General features: G+C 35.1%; 1 protein-coding gene across 1 annotated transcript; it reads left to right on the top strand.

The window, feature by feature from the left end:
- The first annotated feature begins 3,047 nt into the window (after positions 1-3,047).
- LOC140851284 (protein MANNAN SYNTHESIS-RELATED 1-like) lies at positions 3,048-11,146 on the top strand. The gene is made up of 6 exons (XM_073242912.1): positions 3,048-3,589; positions 4,411-4,567; positions 4,673-4,743; positions 8,528-8,613; positions 9,204-9,786; positions 10,703-11,146. The coding sequence occupies exons 1-6, from the start codon at positions 3,488-3,490 to the stop codon at positions 10,982-10,984; spliced, it is 1,281 nt and encodes a 426-aa protein (XP_073099013.1). The 5' UTR covers positions 3,048-3,487; the 3' UTR covers positions 10,985-11,146.
- The last annotated feature ends 11,149 nt before the right edge of the window (positions 11,147-22,295 follow it).

The raw sequence follows: 22,295 nt of genomic DNA, 5'->3' as shown, positions 1-22,295 counted from the left end.
ACTAAGTACAGTCATCAGACCCTTATAGCTGGTAACCAGATAATCTAGATTTCGAGTGTTGGATGATGTAACCAAGTGTTTAAACCTGGATAATTATAGTATGGACATGTATTCCTACCTTTGTCTTGAAAAAAAAAAAAAAGAGAAAAGAAAAAATATTAAGTAATTCTATCTAATCCATCTACCATTCTTCGAGAAGAAGAAAAAATTATTTAAATTTGGATCATAGTAACCGATCGACCAGATAGGCTACTGCTTCTAGCGTGGCCACCATTTTGGCGATCCACAAGAAATCATCCTAAACTGCCTCTAAAGCACTACCTGTTGCTTGTACACAATTTCTGGAAAAAAAAGAAAAAAAGAATAAATTTATCCACGAGGAGACCACCAGTTCCAATATGTAATAAGCATTTTGAATAATTTTTTTATTAGTAAACAAGGCTACTTATATTACATTCCTTGCCCCGCGCCGCCCCCCCCATGTATTGATCTCCTTCCCTGCTTTTCCACGAGAAATGGTGTGAGAGTTGATAAGGTACCCCGTAGGATCTCATCCATAGGCTCATATGATCTACCGTTTAAATCTTTGCTGCAGTTGCCAGCAATATTAAGTAGCTGCCACACTCATGTTATCAGCAACATGGTGGGTAGGATCATCATCATCATATGATATGTTAATCTTTAAATAACCTTAGTGCTATTAATCATAGCAATCCTGGATTGTATTACTTTAAAGAAAAAGGCTTTCTGGCATATATGCATACAAAAAGTCTCTCAAACCCAAGCTGGAGTAGTTCAGCCGGTTACAGAGTACGGCTGTTGACCTATTTGGATTTCTACTATTTTGGTTCTAACTCGCCTTTGGTTTCTGCTATCTGGATGTTTTCAGCTGCAGAAGCTGTTTTGGCCAAGATCTATTTCAGCAATGTTGCGGGCCATTTGGGAAAACTAAGAGCTCAATGTTTAGGTATTGCTGCATGCGTTATAACCTTGTTAGCATTTCTTAAGCAGTTCTGATCTTTGCCTAAACTTTAGACCAGAAGTATGTGTATGTATATATATGTATGTATTTGTATATGTGTGTGTATGTATCATATTTCGATGATATTTGACTTGATTTATACGAATTCCTATATGAGACTAGTTAAGTTAATCAACTCATTGGATGTTTTACACACACACACACACACACACACACACACACATATATATATATATATATATATATATATATATATATATATATATATATATGCATGTATAATCCATGCAGACCAATCTAAGCACATACTCGATGGGTCGTATGTGCACAGGCTAAAAAACATAGCCAAATGTATAGTAGGAAGAAATAGATCATCGTAGTTTACCTTATTAAGGTAATGTAGTTAGCTTCGGGATCTTCTATGATTGGACTTTTATTAAAAAAAATCAACTATTTATGAAAAAAAATATGGTTAATCCATGATTACAACAAGCATCATGATCTAAGCCATCTGTCATGAGCACTACATGGCTCATGGAGTGGCATCCATGGGTATGCATGAATCGACAATCAACCATGCTAGACGTGTCACCTGATATCGGTTCACTCGAGCCATGAAAACCGCTGCAGGAGCCATGTAACATGCATCTTTTTGAGCAATCTTGGGAGCCAGCTAAATTGTGAACCGTCATACCTAAGCTATTCCATATAATACCGAATATTGTTGAACTAAAATCATTTCCTACCATTCCACGAGGCACATAGCATGCATCATTGGTGTTTGCTGTTGAGCTACAGTTGGTGTTATAACCGCCATCCAAGTGTCACCTTTGCCAATACCTGTAGCCTAGAGTACTTCTGTATGGACTCTAGGCTCATGTTTGATCTAATTAGCCAATTAATTCTTGCTCTTCTCCATGGATATATTAGGTTTGAGGAGAGTTGGACTATAGAATGAAAACGAAAATGAGTAATTTTTATTTTAATTATTTAGTTGAGAAGAGTTCTATCTCTATTCCCCTTTCAAGAAGAATAAAAATCTTCAACATCCTATAACTAAATCCTAGCTCTCTTTTTAATATTCAAATCAAGTACTACCAAATTTACTTAAAAAATTATTTTTCAATAATAATTTTATATTTTATTAATTTTTTAAAAATATTCTGATCAACTATTCTGATTCCGATTCTAGTCACAAATCGAATATATCGAAAAATATGATCATTTCGATTTTGAATATTCTGACTATGAGCCAAATGCCTTTTGAGTTTAGTTTGCATACCATATGGCTCACAGAGAGACATCCATGGCTACGTGTGAATCAACAAACAATAATGTTAGACGTGTCAATCAAAATCGATTTGCTCGAGCCATAAAAACCGCTTCATGAGCCACGTAGCATGCATCGTTCTGAGCGACTTCGGTAGCCAGCTAAGTTGTGAAACAGCATACCTCAGCTATTGCATGCAATACCAAATATTGTTGAAATAAAATTATTTTCTATCATTTTAGAAAGAATAAAAATCTCTAATATCCTAAAACTAGATCCGACTTTCCTATTAATATTCAAATCTCAAGCCGCAAGTTTACTTAAAAATTAATTTTTCAAAATATTTTTGTATTTCATTGATTTTTATATAAATGCTCTAATCAGCTATTTCGGTTCACATTTCAATCACAAATTGAATGTGTCGTTGAACATGATGATTCGATTTCGATCACAAATCAAATACATTTTTAGTTTAGTTGGGCTAATTAGTAGTTACTAATTATTTCTCTAAATCTACGTAGCAATGAATGGGTTCTGGGTAAGAGCCAACCTAAAATTTTAAATAGGCTGGGTTATGACATAAATATCTCTAGAGCCGGCCCAACGGTCGCTTGGGGGAAGCGATAGGCTTACACCACGCTGAAGTCTCAACTGCAATACCCATCTAATTACCGTTCCCTTTAAAATCTCTCCGCAACCTCCTCTCTTTCCCCAAAACGAACAAAATGAACAAAAGGATCAGTGTCCGACCCCCCACCTTTTCCTCTTCTCATTCAGCAAAATCCATCCACCGAGCAAAACCAAATAAATCAATCCGAAAAAACAAAGAAAACGTAGAAGAGAACAAAAACGGAAAAAGTGGGGGAAAAGCACCCAAAGCTTTCGAGGAAAAGGAAGGACTAGCAGTCAAAAGGAGAGGGGTCATCGTTTTCCGCTCGTCTCTTTCTCGAAGGTCGGCACTCGGAACCTCGGAGCGCCCGGCGCCCCTCGTGCATCTCCCCTTCCCGTCCTCGGCGAAACCTGGGGGCTTTCCTTACTCCTCTCTCTCTCTCTCTGAGCTGTCACTCCCTTGGCCGGTTCCTCGTAAAAGCTCTCTGGCCCTTCTCTACCCCCTCGGGGTCTTTAAATTGCGGACGAACGAAGCCCATACCAACTCGCTCTGGTTCTTTCTTGAAGCCTTTCTCTCGCTCTTTCTTTTCTCTCTCTTCTTGTGGTTTGCTTCTTGGAGAGGGGCAATGGCGGTGGATCCGAGGCAGGTGCTGGCGGCGTTCTTGACGATGTCCATGTTTGCTATGCTCGGGAATATGATCAAGAAGGATCACTTCGATAACATGGAGGTGATCGACATCTTGACCTAATCTCTTCTCCCTCTTTGCCTTTTTTTTTTTTTTTTCATGTTCTTTTGAGGTTCTTGATTGGTTCAATCGGAAAACCGGTATCTCTATCGAGGTTTCTTCTCAAGATTTATGGAAATTTGAGTTGTTTTAGTGGTTTTATGGTAATGTTATGTTCGGTGGGGTTTCGGTGGTGGATCTTGTTGTCCGAAACAGAGACTCGACTATTCCATTTGTATCCTTTGGGTTTAATTTTGGGATTGTACTCCCTTTTTCAAATGATGGAGAAGTTGCAGCGTGGTTGTTCCTACATGCATGTTAATTTTTTTTGCTTGATATCTGATGCTAATTAAAGGAAGGATGTGTTTGGACTCCGTGCTTGTCGATGTCGTTAAAATGGGACCGGTTAGTTGGTCCCCATGTTTGTTGCCCCCGATTAAACCATCTTGATTGTCTTTTTTTTAAAAAAAAACAAAAGATTTCTTACTTTTACGATGTTTACCATCCTCCATCCATGGAAAGAAAGCTGTATAAGTTTATGTAATGCTTATACAAGTATGTACTAAATATGAGATTGATTTGTTCTTTTGTCTCACTTACCTTTAACGTTGGGCAGGCCCTGTTCGTAACTTTATTTGCCTTTTTACGTTTTCTTTGGCAATTTTACCTTTTCATTGTTCTCTCATTCGTTATCTTTTTAAATCTAAAAAATATTTTTGCATATTTAGAGTTCCTAATGATTGGCATTGCCGTTGAATTAATGAAAAAAAATATTTTTAAGTATTGGTGGCTAACTATGTTTAGATTGTTTCACATGCATGCAGCTGAGTCTTCCCACGCCATGGTTGCCATCTGGTTCTAACGTTAATATAATGAGAGTTGAAGAGAGGGAGGGACGCCAAGCTTCCGAAGTGAAAGCAGGGCCATGGAGCAAGAGAGGCCAAGAACAAAAAACTTGTTGGAACAAACCAGCAGCTATAAGTAAGCTGCAACGTTTGTTTAGAATCTACCAAATTATATCACAATGGAATCTATAATAATCTAAATAACATTTTTTGATGGTTTCCCTTCTGAATGCATTTATAGAGGAGGCAGAGCAATCAAAAGGTTTCATCACGTTCTCTTTGACAGGTGGTCCTGAGTACCATGTCTCCCAGGTATCCTAGTCACACCTTGTTTCTTGTTGGTTGTGCCTTTTATGCTGCTTTGCAGTCTATTTTGCTTATACATGGCAATTGATTTAACACATATATCTGTGGTGATTAGCTCAATTTGTTGAACAATATGCTCATAGCAATTTATGCTAAAACACTTCTACTTGTACCTTGTTTCTTGTTGGTTATGCTTATTCCACATTGTAATTTAATTTACATACATAAGAAAATTCTATTTGAATAGAAGTATTCTTAACTAAAAATACCATTAACTAATTCTAGTAGTCAACATACTTTTGTTTACAGAATCACACACACATATACATACATATATATGATATATATCTATATACGCACATATACTTGTATATTTACACACACACATATGCATACATACATACATACATGCATATGATATATCTATATACACACATACACGCACTTTCACATTCATACATCTAGATAGTATAAAAGTGCGCTAGGTCTCTTACTTTTTGGAGGTTAAAGTGTGACATGCTTTAGGACACTTGGATGCTTGGTAATGTGCCTCGTATTTGGGTAATGCAATAGGTTAGGAGTGGCAATAGGTCGGTTAGGTTGGGTTTGTGTTTGGTTCATATCATATAGCAAGTTTATATAGGCCAAACCTAATCCTAACCTAGCACACTAGTGCGTGAGCCATGATTGATTCAAATCCTACTTGGGATTAACCTAGCTAGCACAAACCTAACCTATTTTCCTGCTTAACAGTAGTAGCCAATGGCACGGCACAAGGTATACAGCATTGAAATGGCTTGATCAAATGGTGGGAAATCCAAACGTGCATCAAGATGGCTAGATTTTGTGATGGGATAATTGGATCCACGATGGTGTGGTCGGATCCAATGATAGACAAGCTGCATCTATGTTGGGGTGTTTGTATTTGGCAATTGGGTAGTTGAGACTATGCTAGAATGGTTGGATATGTTGGAGTAATCAAAATTGTCACAGGTGGCCGGATAGAGAGGTGGACAAGCTAGATTTGCATTAGGGCATTCAAATATATGTTAGATAGCTAAGTTTGGTGATGGGATGGCCAAATCTAGTTGGGTGGCTAGATTCGGTGATAGGATCGTTAGATCTAGCTAAAGTGCCTTGATTTGGTGATGGGACAACCCATATTTCTGTTAGGATGGTTGGAACCGGTCATGTGGTTGATGGATTTACATTGAGTTAGCTGGATCTAGCGATGGAATGGCTTGATTGGTGGAATCAAATCTAAGTTGTCATCAAGTAGTGGTGCAATTGAATAGGTGCAGCAGAGGGGGTGGCAATGAAAAAACTGGAATAGGGATGATAATAATTAGTTAAGGAGAGTGATTAGTGGTGAAGGAAGTGGACAGAGGAGAGTAGGCCTCAATGGTCGGAAGGCAGCTTCGTTGGGTGGAGAACAAGAGGCAGGTGTTGGTGAAGATGGAAGATCGTGCCAAGAGACAGGAGGAATGAGTGGAAAGGGCAGGTTGGAAGCAACTAGTGCATCTATAACTTAGCGCATCGGGTTAGACATGTTGGGTCTAGGTTTGATCGAGTTGGATAGGCATAGGTCATAATTGCCACCCCATTTTACAGGTGATAATGACTTGGGTTCAGTTGGGTCAAATTAGGTTCATATTAGCTGGAATACACCTGCCTTAACAAAAATGATCAAATATAAGGTTGGCATGTTTAATAAGTGACAATCTTAAACTGAAACATGACCTATTTATTAACATGTAACATGACATGACATGGGCGACCAATTTAATAAAAGCTATGGTCGGATCATCTTGGAGATGACTCTTATTCGCTTCTTATCTTGATATGGTTGATTAAATTGACCCTGAGGTAACATGGGTAGCCTGACGTCATCTATAAAACATTAAAGTACAAGAGATAATGGAAACCCTGGGTTAGAACTCTTCTCTAACTTTTCTAACTTCTGTACCATTTATTTCTTTATATAAATAAAGGGTGGTCTCATCCTCCCACATTTCATCAAAAACAAGAGATAATGGAGGAAGGGATTTATGAACTTGACATGATTAGCCAGCTTGATCCATGCATATAAAGTGAGGAGAAATTGAAAGAAGAGGTTGGAAATGTGTGAATCACCATTACTGGGGGGAGAGGAGAGGATCATTGTTCCCATTCTAAGCCCATATTTCCTCTCTAGTCTATTCTCTTGCATTGGAAAGAGAACTCATCCTTCTCAAATCTCAACTCTTCTCTAATAGGCTCGCTTCTAAATGAAAAGAACGAGAAACAATTTAATGAAGAACATATCTTCTGTCCATTTCTTTTCTTATCTAGCCCACCAGTAAAAAAGATAAAAGAAAAACAAATGCAAAGGATTAATGGAGATATAGGTCTCCGCATAATAAGATCTTGAATGTTCGATCTTTGCATTAGAAGCTTGTCCTTGGAGTGTCTGGCATGAAGTTGAGGGGATGTGGCATTTTGGCAGACTGAAGATGGGTGTTGATGGAGTAGAGATCATATGGTACCAATAGGTTTTCTAGAAAGCAAAAATGGGAAAGTCGGAGAGATATGGAATGATAGAAAGCAGGGAATTGATTCCTTTCTCACCTCTTTTAGATATTTATATCCCTACTAATGCTTTATTTGGATTGGGGGTACATGAGAGTTCATAAGGGGAGGGGAGGGGAGGGTAATGGAGGGGAAGGGAGGGGAGGGTAAGGGAATTAATGAATCCTTATTTAGAGAGGGAGGGGAAGAGTAAAGAAGGGTACATGCCTTACCCTTGTTTGGATACAGGGGTTAAGGGAGAGGTAGAAGAACTTTTATATATATTTTGACAAATATGCTCTTTTTCATTAATAAATATACTATTTAATGTTTGTGATATTTTGACAAATGTCTGTTTTTTTTTACAACAAATGTGATTCTCAAATCTGCTCTATTTGATTCCTTTTTTTGGCATTCACATGAATCTATTTGAGAATAATTTTAGCTTTCTGAAATATCTGTTCCGTTATAGATGAAGGGACGGCTATAGAGTTCTGAGTTGTACGAAAAGCAAAGGAGCGGTTGAGAAGATAGAGTATATAATGGTCTAGTTGTAATTTTAAAGTTTTATTAAGGGTAAGTTAGGAAAGTGAAAATTAAGCGTAAACCTTCTCTTCCATTACACTCCAAATCAGGGGTACAGAAAATTGAGTAATTGAGGGTTACGGAGAGGTTGAGGGAACCCTTCTCTACTCTCCTTTACCCTTCAAAAAATTTTGCCAAACAGGGATTCATTCTTTACCCTTCCCTCCCCTTCCCTTATGAACCCCCATGTACCCCAATCCAAACAATATGTAAAGTACAAAAATCCCCCTTTAGGTTAGATAGGTTAATTGGGTTCTAGTCAAGACCAGCTTCAGATATGCTAGTGGGTTAAACATTTAAATGGGCTTGTACTAGGTCTGGGTCATAATCATGTCAAGCCGATCTAATTATTAAAATGGGCTAACTCCCTACACCTGATCTCAAGTCTCAACCCATTTGATAAGCATGTTGGTTGGGTCTACCAGTTCATAGTGCAAATCCATTGACCTCATGATCTGCACTATGAAACGAGGTCCTATAGGCAGATGTATCTATTTTGTAATGCTTCTTAACTTTTTTCATTCATACTTAGCATTAGTTAGCTCCTCCGCTTCTTTTCTTTGACCAAAAAATGCAACCCATATGATAAAATGGAGTGTTCTGTTTTTTTTTTTTATTATTTTAATTCCATTAATCTGTATTCAATTTCATCTACCAGATTACAGATGCGGTGGTCATTGCAAGGTATCTGGGTGCTACACTGGTGCTGCCTGATGTCAGAGGAAGTGAATTGGGTCAAAAGAAGTAAGTTATCCAATTAAAAGCCCACGCTATTTTTGCATCCATGGTCAAATGTCTATTTTTCTATTTTCTCTCCTATTTTATCCAGTTGCTTAGTTATCTAATTTACTGCATCCTTGGTCATGATCAAAAACGTAAGAGCTTTGCTTCTTTTGAGCAAAACCAACAAGAAGAACTGAACATAAACACTGGCTTTATGTATATCTTTAAATTAGAAAAATTTTAATGGACTTTTGCAATGAGCATGTTTAACTGAACTTCAAAATTAAGAACTCAAATATGTTGTCATAACATATTCAGATGTTTAGATTCAAAGTACATTAGTTTCTAGAAAATTTGATGTCAATTGCTTGATAGAATTGCAATAGTCTCCTCTTCTCTCTCTTTAGGACTAACTGTTTGGTCAATTTCTGCTACAATGAATACCTTATCCTATAATATGAATAATTTGTTCCCTCTCTTAATTACCTGCTTACCTCCAATATTATTTTTCTATTGCCAAGAATGAGATAAATTAAGTTACATTGACGTCATTTACAGATTTGATAGCTCGTAATCTGTTTGATGATTTAAAATTCTCAATTCATTTGCAGGAATTTTGAAGATATGTATGATGCTGATAAATTCATGAGGAGCCTGGATGGTGTGATAAGGATGGTCAAGGAGGTCCCTGCTGAGGTAGCGACTGAAAAGCCACCAGTTGTCAGAGTCCCTAATAGGGTTTCGGAAGACTTCATTACGGAGAATATTGAACCAGTATTCCGAACTAAGAGTTACTTGAGGCTTGCAATTTTCTTCCCTTCAATAAATATGAAGGTGGGGGAAAGGCGGAACAATGACCTGGATTCAACTGCTTGCTTAGCCATGTTTGGTAGCCTTGAACTGAAACCTGAAATTTATGAAGTTGCTGACCGGATGGTGGAGAGGCTGAGAACCCTTAGCCACAAGCCAGATGACCAGTTCATTGCAGTTGACTTGAGGGTTGATATTTTAGAGAAAAAGAGGTGCAAAGAGAGTAGAGGCACAGGAAGGAAGAGTTGTTACAATGCACGGGAGATCGGAGACTTCTTAAGGAAAATTGGCTTTGATGGAGATACGACTGTTTATCTGACTCAGACTTGGTGGCATGAAAGTCTTAATCCTTTGAAGGAGATCTTCCCAAAAACTTACACCAAGGTGAGTAACTTCTGTTTTCCCACTCACTAATTAACCCCAACTTCAGCAAAAAATGTCGCTGATATTTCATTATATAGCATTTAGGATAATAAATAAAGGCTTAAGTTATGGAAGCAATCTTCCATTTAGTAAGGGGGATTAAGTAACGGAAAGTTTTCGTTGTTAAATCACAAATATTTCTATACTCATGATATTGGGATCCGTCCTCTTTTCTCTTTACATTGTCATCAAATGAAACTTTTACATGTGAGATGATATTATATTCTGAATGGCTGATGCTTAAGTTATATTATGAATATGGCTTTTACGTTTGACACTTTTTTCCATCATTTCTTAAGCGCAGCATCAAAGAAAAGCATTGTCACCAATTTTTAATTTTCTGGCATTCAATGCTACACTACGCTTGTGATTAGTCACAATCACAAGTGCACTCCTTAAATTTATAAACAGGCTTCTTTTGATAATTTAAGGCTTTATTTTCCTAACTATGCAGTAAATGTTGTTGTATTATGAAAAATGTGGGAGCTCTCTGTTTTTCCCACATTGCCATGAGAAAGGGCATGCTTTTACAGTTGATCTGATATCATATTATGCTTGCTGATATTTAAGTATAATACCTAGCCTTGTTTTGCATGGTCTAGGTCATCTTCTAAAAGAATTTATAGAACAGTATTCATGTGTGTTCTTCACAAGAAATAATAATAATAATAATAATAATAATAATAATGAAGCATTTGTGAAAATTTGATGGTTGATATAATTGCTAAACACTTTTTGAAGTTGTCAATGATACTGCTTCATGTCACTCTGCGGTCTGGGTCATAGCTTTAACATGCCAAGTAGCAACAATGCTATGCTGCAATATCTTCTGCCGTGTTAACAAGTATTACCTGCCTGTCTTTTGGTACTGTTGCAGGATGATCTAATACCTGCAGACAAGAAAGGCAAATTCCTCAGGTCAGGAAGTTCTGAATTAGAGAGAGCTCTTGACTTCCACATTTGCTCCCGTAGTGATGTGTTTGTGCCTGCCATTTCTGGCCTGTTCTATGGAAATGTTGCTGGGAAAAGAATAGCTTCTGGACGGACCCAAATACTCGTCCCCTCCCAAGTGCCTCCTGGTTCCTCGGCCCCGGCTTCTGATTTCATCTCAACCTATGTCACCAAGAAGAACCATCTGGCATACTCTTGCTATTGCTAAGCAAATGCTGGACAAAATATACAAGCCCAAAGAGTCCTCCCCTGTTCCTGGAATCACCACAAGTGTGTTGATTTTCATTTTCCCTGCTGTTGCTTTTCCAATGATGTAGTGAGCTGAAGTATATTGAAGTAAATAAGTTAATAAAAGCAACTTTATCTATTATATCAACAAGGCTTGACGGGCTGCATTGCTTGAATCATAAGATTGGGTTGAAAATCTGCAGGAATTAGGCCCATCCAGTCTGAATTCTAGCCTAACCCACAGTCTTTGTGCTGTGTGAAGAAAAGGAAAGACCGGTCGGATTTTTTTTGCTTCCCATGGGATTTGGTTTAGGAGGAAATTTAGCCTAATCCTAGTGGATTACTTATTTGTCCGGATGGATCAAGGCAAATCTCGGAGCATATGCACGGTGGTTAACAGGAATTTGGTCAAATACATGATCTGATGTGGCATATTGTCCACCATGGGATTTGGCATGGTCCATTGGACCTGATCAAAGTAATAATTATATTTGCGGTGCAAGATTTTTACTGTAAATCAAAAATTCTCGTCTCAGTATTGGGCCCCTGTCAGGTGTAATTGGACCGCGTCAAATCCCTCAGGTGGATAACATGCCGCTCTACCTCTTGTATTTCACTAATCCCCAATCGCTTGCTAACCACCATTCATATGCTCTGGGATTTGTCCTGATTCATTTGCATCTGGTGCATGCGATATTATACCATTCATATGCTCCGGGATTTGTCCTGATTCATTTGCATCTGGTGCATGCGATATATAATATGATACAGCTGTGTCGGCACAGAAAAGTTCAACATATTAATATAGTATCAGTATGCCTTATACCGTTCGATATAGAATGGTATGGCCAACACTGCTATAGATTATTGTGCACGGTCAGATAGCCACCATATCGCTCATTTGGGATATTAAAGAGGAGTCCTTTTCCTAAGTAATACAAAAAAAAAATTATTTATTTAAATAATTTAAATTCTAACTTATTTATAAGTTTAATATAAAAATGATAAAATATCATTTTGAATGACATTTTATTAAACCACGTCACTCTCATTTTTCACGTAGATGATGTCAAAAAAAAAAAAATCATTTTAAATGATATTTTTAAACATCATTTAAAATAATATTTTTAAAAGCATCATTTTAAATGACGTTGCTAAAAACGTCATTCAAAATGGTATTTTCTAATTTTTTTTTAAAAAAATAAAAAAAAATAAAAATTTAAATTTATAAATAAATAAAAATTTTAATTTTGAATGAATTGTAAAATATAAAAATTTAAATTTTTAATTCAAATAAAAAAGATAATTTTAAATTATTTTCTTCTTTTCAAATTAATTTTTTTAAAAAAATATCTAAACAAAAATCTTAAAAATTTAAAAAATTAAAAACATGATAGAAAAAGAAAAAATGAGAAAGAAATACGAAAAAAATAAAAATTATAATTTTGAATTTAAAAAAATAAAAATTTTAAATTTAATTCAAATAAAAAACATCATTTCAAATTCTTTCCCAATTTCAAATTAATTTTTAAAAAAAAATGTTCAAAAAGATAAAAAATTAAAAAAAATAAAAAGTGCCATTAAAAAGTTTAAAATTTAAAAAAAATTGAAAAAAAAATAAAAATTATAATTTGAAATTTAAAATAAATAAAATTTTTAAAATTAATTAAAATTAAAAATATCATTTCAAATTACTTTTCCCATTTCAAATTAATTTATTTAAAAAATATTCTAAATAAATAAAAAAAATATCCTAAAAAAATTTCATAAAAACAAAAAAAAATAAAAAAAATAGAAAAATTTTATAATTATAATTTTAAATTAAAAAAAATTAAAATTTTAATTTGAATTCAATTTTGATAAAAGAAAAATAAGTGTCATAACAAAGTGAAAAAAAGAAGAAAAAATGTGAAAAAAAGAAATTTATAAATTAAAAATTTTAAAAAATAAGAATTTTAACTTTAATTCAAATAAAAAATATCATTTCAAATTACTTTCTCCATTTCAAATTAATTTTTTAAAAAAATATCTGAAGAAAAGAAAAAAAATTGTTGTAAAAAAAATATATCATAAAGAAAAGAAAAAAAGGAAAAGAATAGAATTGAAAAAAAATAGGAATTGTAATTCTAATTCAAAAATAAAATTTATAATTTTAAATTTTAAGAAATAAAAATTTTAATTATAATTGAAATAAAAAACATCATTTTAAATAACTAAATTAATTTAAATTTAATTATTTAAAAAATATTCTAAATAAAGGAAAAAATAGCTAATAAAATGCCAAAAAGATAAAAATGAGAGAAAATTAAAATTATAATTTAAAATTATAAAAATTTTAAATTAAATTTCAAAAAAAAATACCATAAAAGAAGTGAAAAAAAGAGAAAAAAATGGTAAAAAAATAAAAATTATAATTATAAATAAAAAAATTAACTTTAATTCAAATAAAAAATTATCATTCAAATTACTATCCTCATTTTTAATTAATTTTATTTATTAAAAAATTACATAAAAATAATTAAAGAAATTAAAAAAAACTAAAAAAAAAGAGAGAAAAAAAAGGAGAAAATGCCAAAGAGAATGGCGATTTCTCCCTCTTCCCCCCTTCTTCTCTCCCTTCTCCCTTTTCTCCCTTCTCCCTCTTCTCCCTCTTCTCCGGCAATCTCCGGTGGCACGGCGGCGAGCTCCCGATGACGGTGAGGTGCCTCCTCTCTCTTTCCTCTTCCTCTCTCTCTCCCTCTTCCTCTCTCTCTCTCCCTCTTTTTCGTTGGCCGCCGACATCAGAGGGTCGGCGGCGGGCCGCGCGCCCCGGCGGTGGGCCCTGGCCCTCCCCTTCCCTTGGCCGGCCCCCTCCTATCCCTCTTCCTCTCTCTCTCTCTTCCTCTCTCTCTCCCTCTTTTTCCTTGGCCGCCAGCGACAGACGGCTGGCGGCGGCCCACGCGCCCCGACGGCGGCCCCCTGCGGCGGGCCCCGACGGTCCCCTTCCCTTGGCCGGCCCCTCCTCTCCCTCTTCCTCTCTCTCTCTTCTTCTCTCTCTCCCTCTTTTTCCTTGATCGCCGGCGTCAGAGGGCCGACGGCGGGCCCCGGCCCCCTCCTCTCCCTCTTCCTCTCTCTCTTCCTCTCTCTCTCCCTTTTCCTTGGTCGCCGGTGACTGACGACCGACGGCGGCCCCCAGCGGCGGTCCCCGACGATCCCCTTCCCTTGGCCGGCCCCTCCTCTCCCTCTTCCTCTCTCTCTCTCCCTCTTTTTCCTTGACCGCCGGTGACAGACGACCGGCGGCGGCCCCCCGCGGCGGTCCCCTTCCCTTGGCCGGTCCCTCCTCTCCCTCTTCCTCTCTCTCTCTTCCTCTCTCTGCCCCTCTTTTTCCTTGGCCGCCAGCGACAGACGGCCGGCGGCGGGCCCCGGCGGGCCCCGACGATGGGCCGCGGGCGGGCCCCATGGGGCCCGGGGCGGCGGTGCCCCCCGTGGCGGGCCCCGACGGTGGGATACAGCGGGTCCCAGGCGATGGGCCGCGATGGCGGCAGACCCCATCGGGCCCCGGCAGCCGCTCCGCGACGGGATCCGACGGTGGCCTCGCGATGGCCCCCCACGGCGGGCCGTCTATTTCAATCTTTTTATTTTTTATTTTTATCTCATTATTTTTTTTTTATTTTTTTTTTATCTCATTAGATTCAGATTTATTTTAAAATTCGATTCGATCATAATTTAAAAATTTTAAAATATATTGTATTTCATGAAAACGTAGACCCATCAATTGACCAATGTAGAATATTCTACGATATCCATATAAAATATATATTTGAATATATATTTTTATACGGATACCGTAAAATATATACATTGGTCAATTGATTGTCCAGTTTGGATAGTTTGGAAATTATATTTAATTCTATAGGTAATTACATTATTCGAATGATATGCGGAGGGTTCGAAAAAAATTTCAGACAGTATTTTTCTTTAGTTCTCCTCACACATTTTGAGTCGTGTGGGGAGAACTAAGGAGAAATGCTGCCGAAATTTTTTTCGATCCTTTTTGCATATCGTTTGATTAATGTAATTAACCTATAGAATTAATGTAATTTTCGAATGGGATAGAATCTATCTGTACCTATTTGTTGATGATATGATGCATGTATCATGTAAATCTTTTGAAACGATAAAATAATTAGTAATACTAAATATTTTGATTTTGATTTTATCGTAGGTTTCTCTGAAAAAATGGCCAGTACTCGAGTTCGTATACTATTGTATTATGATGGTATGATACAGAATGATGAAACTGGTGTGCAGTACAGTCACCCTGCAAATCGGATGATTAGAGTATCTTCATCATTATCACGTCAAGAATTATTGGATCATTTATACATCAGTATTTCTGTAGATAAAAAAAAATATGAAATAAAATTGAAATAAAAATTTTTTAATCTGTCGGACAGTTAATGCAGAGCAAATATATTTTAGTTCCAATTGATGACGATGAAGATATCGAAGAAATGCTGACCTTTCTTTTGAAATATTCAGAATGTCAATTTTTAGAATTATATATTAAAAAGGAAGATGTACCAAGCTTTGGATACCATAGTCGGCTTTTAACTCAAGCGGACAATAATGTTGGGCCTTCCTCACATTTCGTAACTTCTATAGTGCAAACCGATAGTGTTGAGGCCGTTTTTGCAGAACAACATTCTACTACTGCCGGCCCTAGTTGTCCAATTATTCAGAGTCCTATGGTGACTTCTCCTGTGTCTTCTGCTATGGTGACTTCTCTTTTGCTAGAAGTAGTGGTAAGTGCGAGAGACGACACTCATATAGGAAACGATGACTGTGGGTAGTCGATAGAATAAATTCTGATAGTTTGGGCTTTGAGTCAGATGAAAGTGGAGATGAAGACTGTTGGATAGATGAGGACAGTAGCAGTAATGATGATGATGGTGAAGATAAGAATGATGATGAAGATGTTCAGGCTAATATTAATGTGGAAGAACCTCAACCTCATTTGCACGAACCTCCATAATATTTTAATGATATAAATTTAGATGATGGTGATTGTGTTAGTGCTGGTCGAAGATTGAACTCTGACAATCAGTTTTGGGACTCCTCGATGACTGAATTTTCTAAAGGTCTAATGTTTGAGAGTAAAGATTATATAAAGAGAGTTGTTGATCTTTATCACATTATGAAGTATCGGACATACAATGTAGTTCAGTCGCATTCAAAATTATGGTCCGCATAATGCGCATCATCAGAAATATTCAAAATTGTAAATGGAGGCTTTGTGCTGCATTGTTGAAAAAATATGGATATTTTCAAATCACAAAATATGAGGGTCCTCACACTTGTTTGTTTACGGAATTGAGTCGAGACCACAAACATGTCAGTGGAAGGATGATTAGCACACTAGTCTGACATATTGTTGAGAAAGATCCCGGTGTTAAAGTTGAAGCTATTGTAGCAATCGTTAATGATCAATTTTAATATATAGTGTCATACAGGAAAGCATGGTGTGGAAAGCAGAAGGCATTTGTTGATATTTATGGAGAATGAGAGCCATCTTATGCTAAATTATCCTATATATGGCTGTACTTCAACATGCAAATTCCGATACAGTTGTTTCATAGAATTTTTTTCAAACTGTGAATTTCAATGTCGAGTTTTAAATTATATTTTCTGGGCTTTCAAACCATCTATTCAGGATTTTACGTATTGCCGTCCTATAATCAGCATTGATGGCACGCACTTGTATAGAAAGTTTAAAGGTAAGATGTTAATTGCAACAGGAATTGATGCAGAGAATGGGATATTTCCATTAGCATATGCAATTGTGGATGAGGAGACGACTACAAGTTGGAGTTGGTTTCTTTTCCAGCTCAGAACACATATCGTTAAAGATAGAAATGGAATATGCTTAATTTCTGACAGGCATCCAGGTATATTAAATGCCATCGCAGATGAGTCTATTAGATGGAGTCCACCACGTGCCTATCACCGATACAGTTTAAGACATATCTGCAGTAATTTCAATACTCATTTTAAAAATATGCAGCTGAAAAGAGCAATATGGCAAGCAGAAAGTGCTCATCAAGTTCGCAAGTTCAACTTTATCATGGGTAGGATCAGAACAGTAAATGAAGAGGCTTGAAACTAGTTGTCCGAGATAGAAAAGAAGAAGTGGACGTTGGCACATGATGATGGCCTGCGCTATGGTGTCTTAAATACAAATTTGTCAGAGGTTTTTAACAGTGTTTTACGAGGAGCTAGAAATATGCCAATTACCGCTTGTGTTCAAATGATATTTTATCGTCTTATGAAATACTTTAATACGAGGCATGCCCAAGCCTTGAGATATGTAGAGGAGAATCCAAATAATCTTTTTACTCCTCATGTTGCAATTAAGATTGCTGAAGATCAAGTTAAAGCTAACCAGCACTGAGTAACAGCATTCAACCTTCAAAGAGGTATATATGAAGTGCTTACGAGGAGAGCAAGCGCAGGGTTACGAGGTGGAGAAAATTCTCATACTGTTACTTTAGCTGAAAAAAATATTCTTGTGAAAAGTGAAGCATGTACAAATATCCATGTTCACATATTTTTTAGCTGTGTGTCAAGAAATTACTGTATATTTTAGTGGTTTTGTGGATGATGCATATACAATTACAGCATATATGAATGTTTGGAGCGGTCACTTTAATCCATTACCACATGAAGATTATTGGATGCATACACGTATGTTCAAATGTATTCCTGATCATCATCGTTTGAGACCCAAGCAGAAAGGTAGACCAAAGTCAACAAGACTACGAAATGAGATGGATGATAGGCAAATAAGAAGTAAGAACCACTGTGGCATTTGTAGGGAATAGGGTCATGACCGCAGTCGCTGTCCTAGGATACTTCAACATACTTCAACTTCCAGCAGTGGAAAAAATTAAAGGCTCCAAAGACTTATTTTCATCATTGTTTTATGTATTTCTGTGAGATTGTATTCGAATATACGTGTTTAATATCCTGAGATGAACTGAATTTTGTGTTTAAGTTATATTGTGTGACAATATTGTGTTTAAAATATATTTCTCATAAAATGAATGTCTATCATATTTTTTATTTTTTAATACATCTGTGATAATATCATTATTTTAGATTCATTAGCGTATTATGGCTTACGATCCGCGGTATCCTGATCCTCGAGACAGCAGTATTCTTACATTGCAGGAGCACCATCGATCACAGACTATTTTAGATGGCGGTATAAGCATTCCAATCTTATTTACTATTTAAATTTTTTTTTAAAAATCATATACATTATCTAATTATTATATTTTATTGTAGGAGCCCAGACACCTTCGTCTACGACGATCCGATGCTGACTTCTGGAGGACAAAGGACATCCCACATAGAGTGCTAGATTATTTACAATATCTTGGATTCTATGGAGTATATCGGATTGGTCGTATACAGATGGACGTTGGTCTTATTACTTCTTTGCTTGAGAGATGGCATCAAGAGACACACACATTTCATCTTCCATTTGGTGAGGCGATCATCACTTTACAGGATGTCAGCATCCTTACTGAACTACCAGTTGATGGCGATCCAGTTACCGGAGTTAATCCCACGCTTACCATTCCGGAGTGGCAGGCTTTGTGCTTGCGATTGCTAGGGTTTAAGCCCGACGCACACTTTTTCGATCATTCACGACTCAGGATTGAATGTTTGGATGATCGTTATCGATATTTTCATATTGTGGATGATGCACCAGAGGAGATGGTGCAGCAGTATGTTAGGAGTCAGGTGCTGCGGTTGTTAGATGGTGTCCCGTTATCCGATACTTCATCGAATAAGATAAAGTTGATGTTTTTGCCATTATTAGAGGATTTAGACTTCGCTCGTAGACTCAGTTGGGGCAGTGCAGTACTAACTTGCCTATATAGAGCTATGTGTCGGGGTTCTTATGCTGATCAGAGCGAGATTGGTGGTTATCTTGTATTATTACAGGTATGTGAATTAAAAATTTTTATTTTTAATATTTAATTATATTTCACATTGGGTATATCATGTATGATTTTTTTAAAATTTACAGATTTGGGTATGGGAGCGTATGCCGACTATCAGTCCATTACAACGACAGTTGCTCGAGATGCCATCAGAGCAGCAGGATCCTGATGTTTCATTCAGACTAGACGGACCATTGGGATATAGGTATAAAAATATTATTTTTTTATTTGAAACTTACTGTTTTAAATTCGATAAAATTTATTTAACATGAGTAGATTGTGAAACAGATGGAACGTTGCATTCAACGTTCATCACGTATCGACGAGAGTGGCACGGGTTTATAGGTGCCAGTTGGATACATTAGTTGATACATATAGATGGATAAATTTTAAATTTTTTACAAATATCATTTTACAGTATTCATAATCTATTAAAATTTTAGCTTACTAATTTTTTTTATTTTAACTCTATCAGTTTTTGTGGGAGCTATATACAGATGAGATATTGGCTATACTGCCGTAGATGTGTATAGTTGGACACGACATATGGACTGCTAGGGTGCCACTTATTTATTTTGATGTGGTAGAGTAGCATCTTTCCGATCGTGTCCTGCGGCAGTTTAGTCAGATTCAGGGCATCACAGAACAGTTTGATACCAGCCAGGGACTTCATCGTATTGATCGACGAGGGAGAGCTCGTATTGACTGGCGTATCGACATGCAGAGTACATCGATATTTGGGATGCACGTCAAGATCACATTGTCATGGTAATCCTATTTTGAGAGGCCGTTCATATACCGATGACTACATGGCTTGATTTTTTAGCATTACGGTGCGAGTCATTGGACAGCCTCGGTATGCAATTTCTGGATACGAGGGCGAGAGTTCTATTATACGTCTTTTGGTAAGATTACGAAAATTACTTTATGTTATTTGTGTTATATTTTTATTTTATATTTTACAGTATACTGACTGTTTTATTTTTATTTTGTAGACTGATTCTATATCGGATCTTGTGTTGGACGCTCGTCGTGCTTTATCTACGACTGATGAGGACGAACGAATTCGGATACTGCGGGAGATAGAGAGAACAAGTTCCGGAACATTGGTGGTGATTGGTGTTGATCCATATAACTATGCGCCTTGGTATGGAGCAGCCCCGATGTCAGATATGAGATATACGCCGTCACCATATGTTTCACATATGCCATCACCGCATATTCTGCAGATGCCATCATTAGATGCTGCACAGATGCCACCGCCTTTTGATCCACATATGGTAGCGCCTTCTTCTTCCTACATCCCCCAGATGACATCACCGAATACCAGTTGGCCACATGAGTATGATACTTTCTTTTCAGGTTCATCCGTGTATCCAGATGAAAGGGTTAAGCGGGTCGCTCAATCCGTAGATGATCCGACAGCATCAGTTATTTCTGAGTAGCATGATCAGCAGATCTCCTCCACTAATATAAGGGAGGAGCCATCACAGCAGGAGCAGGAGCAGTCGGCGAGGACCTTCCTGAGAAGGTCCAAGCGACCACGGGCACTGCGATGTCCTTGTGGGACTTAGTCTTTGTTAGATTTATACTTAGTATTTTTTAAATTTTTATTGTACTATTTTTTATACGTTTGATATTTTTATTTTATTTAATAATATTAAATATTAATTTTATTTTATATTATTTAATTTTAAGTGATCGGATATTATGCTTTGTGCATATGTCTCAGAACATTAGGAGAAAAAAGTTATGCTAAAAGGACTATAAAAATTATAACGTAAATAATAATATATCGAATAATTTAATTATGAGATGAATCGGATCGTACTGCTACATCTTGATCTGATACAGACACGAACAGGTACGTACGGTGTGGTATGAAAAAAAATTAATTAATTTTAAATAGAAAAAGTAATTTGAAATGATGTTTCTTATTTGAATTATATTTTTTATTTTAATTAAAATTAAAATTTTTATTTCATTTAAATTTAAAATTATAATTATAATTTTTTTTTTATTTTTTTAAATTTATGGCTTCTTTATGGTACTTTTTATTTTTTTAATTTTTTAATTTTTTTTATATTTTTTTAAAAAATTTAATTTTAAATGGAAAAAGTAATTTGAAATGATATTTTTTATTTGAATTAAAATTAAACTTTTTTAAAAAAAATTAAAATTATACCTTATATTTTTTTACCATTTCTTTTTCATCTTTTCTTTTTTTATGGTATATTTTATTTCTTTAATTTTTTAAGATTTTTTTTGAAATATTTTTTGTAAGAAAAAATTTTAAAAGGAGAAAATAATTTGAAATTATCTTTTTTATTTGAATTAAAATTAAAAAAAAATTCAAATTTTAAATTTATATTTTATATTTTTTTCTCATTTTTTCGCTTTTTATCTTTTTGACATTTTTTTAGGTATTTTCTTCCTTTATTTAGAATATTTTTTAAAAAATTAAATTTAAATTAATTTAGTTATTTAAAATGATATTTTTTATTTGAATTATAATTTTTATTTCTTAAAATTCAAAATTATAAATTTTGTTTTTGAATTAGAATTACAATTCCTATTTTTTTTCAATTCTATTCTTTTCTCTCTTTTTTATGATATTTTTTATTTTTTACATCAATTTTTTTCTTTTCTTCAGATATTTTTTTCAAAAAATAATTTGAAAGGGAGAAAATAATTTGAAATGATATTTTTTATTTAAATTAAAGTTAAAATTCTTATTTTTTTAATTTTAAATTTATAATTTTCAATTAAAATTTTTATTTTTTTAAATTTAAAATTATAATTTTTATTTTTTTCATATTTCTTTCTCATTTTTTTCTTTTTCTATGATATTTTTATTTTTTTAAATTTTTAAGATTTTTGTTTAGATATTTTTTTAAAAAAATTAATTTGAAAAGAATAAAATAATTTAAAATTATCTTTTTTATTTGAATTAAAAATTTAAATTTTTATATTTTACAATTCATTCAAAGTTAAAATTTTTATTTATTTATAAATTTAAAATTATAAATTTTATTTTTTTTTTATTTTTTTTTTGAAAAAAAATTAGAAAACACCATTTTGAATGACGTTTTTAATTTTTTAGGTATTTTCTTCCTTTATTTAGAATATTTTTTAAAAAATTAAATTTAAATTAATTTAGTTATTTAAAATGATATTTTTTATTTGAATTATAATTTTTATTTCTTAAAATTCAAAATTATAAATTTTGTTTTTGAATTAGAATTACAATTCCTATTTTTTTTCAATTCTATTCTTTTCTCTCTTTTTTTATGATATTTT

This window comes from Elaeis guineensis, chromosome 8, assembly GCF_000442705.2.
Source record: "Elaeis guineensis isolate ETL-2024a chromosome 8, EG11, whole genome shotgun sequence".
Classification (NCBI taxonomy): Eukaryota; Viridiplantae; Streptophyta; class Magnoliopsida; order Arecales; family Arecaceae; genus Elaeis; species Elaeis guineensis.
This window is presented reverse-complemented; position numbering and strand designations above follow the sequence as displayed.

Bases quoted from the DNA above. Each gene is read 5' to 3' on its own strand.
- LOC140851284 (XM_073242912.1), top strand. From the start codon at position 3,488: ATGGCGGTGGATCCGAGGCAGGTGCTGGCGGCGTTCTTGACGATGTCC. The intron at 8,614-9,203 runs GTAAGTTATCCA...ATTCATTTGCAG, and splicing joins AGTGAATTGGGTCAAAAGAA to GAATTTTGAAGATATGTATG. The intron at 9,787-10,702 runs GTGAGTAACTTC...GTACTGTTGCAG, and splicing joins TCCCAAAAACTTACACCAAG to GATGATCTAATACCTGCAGA.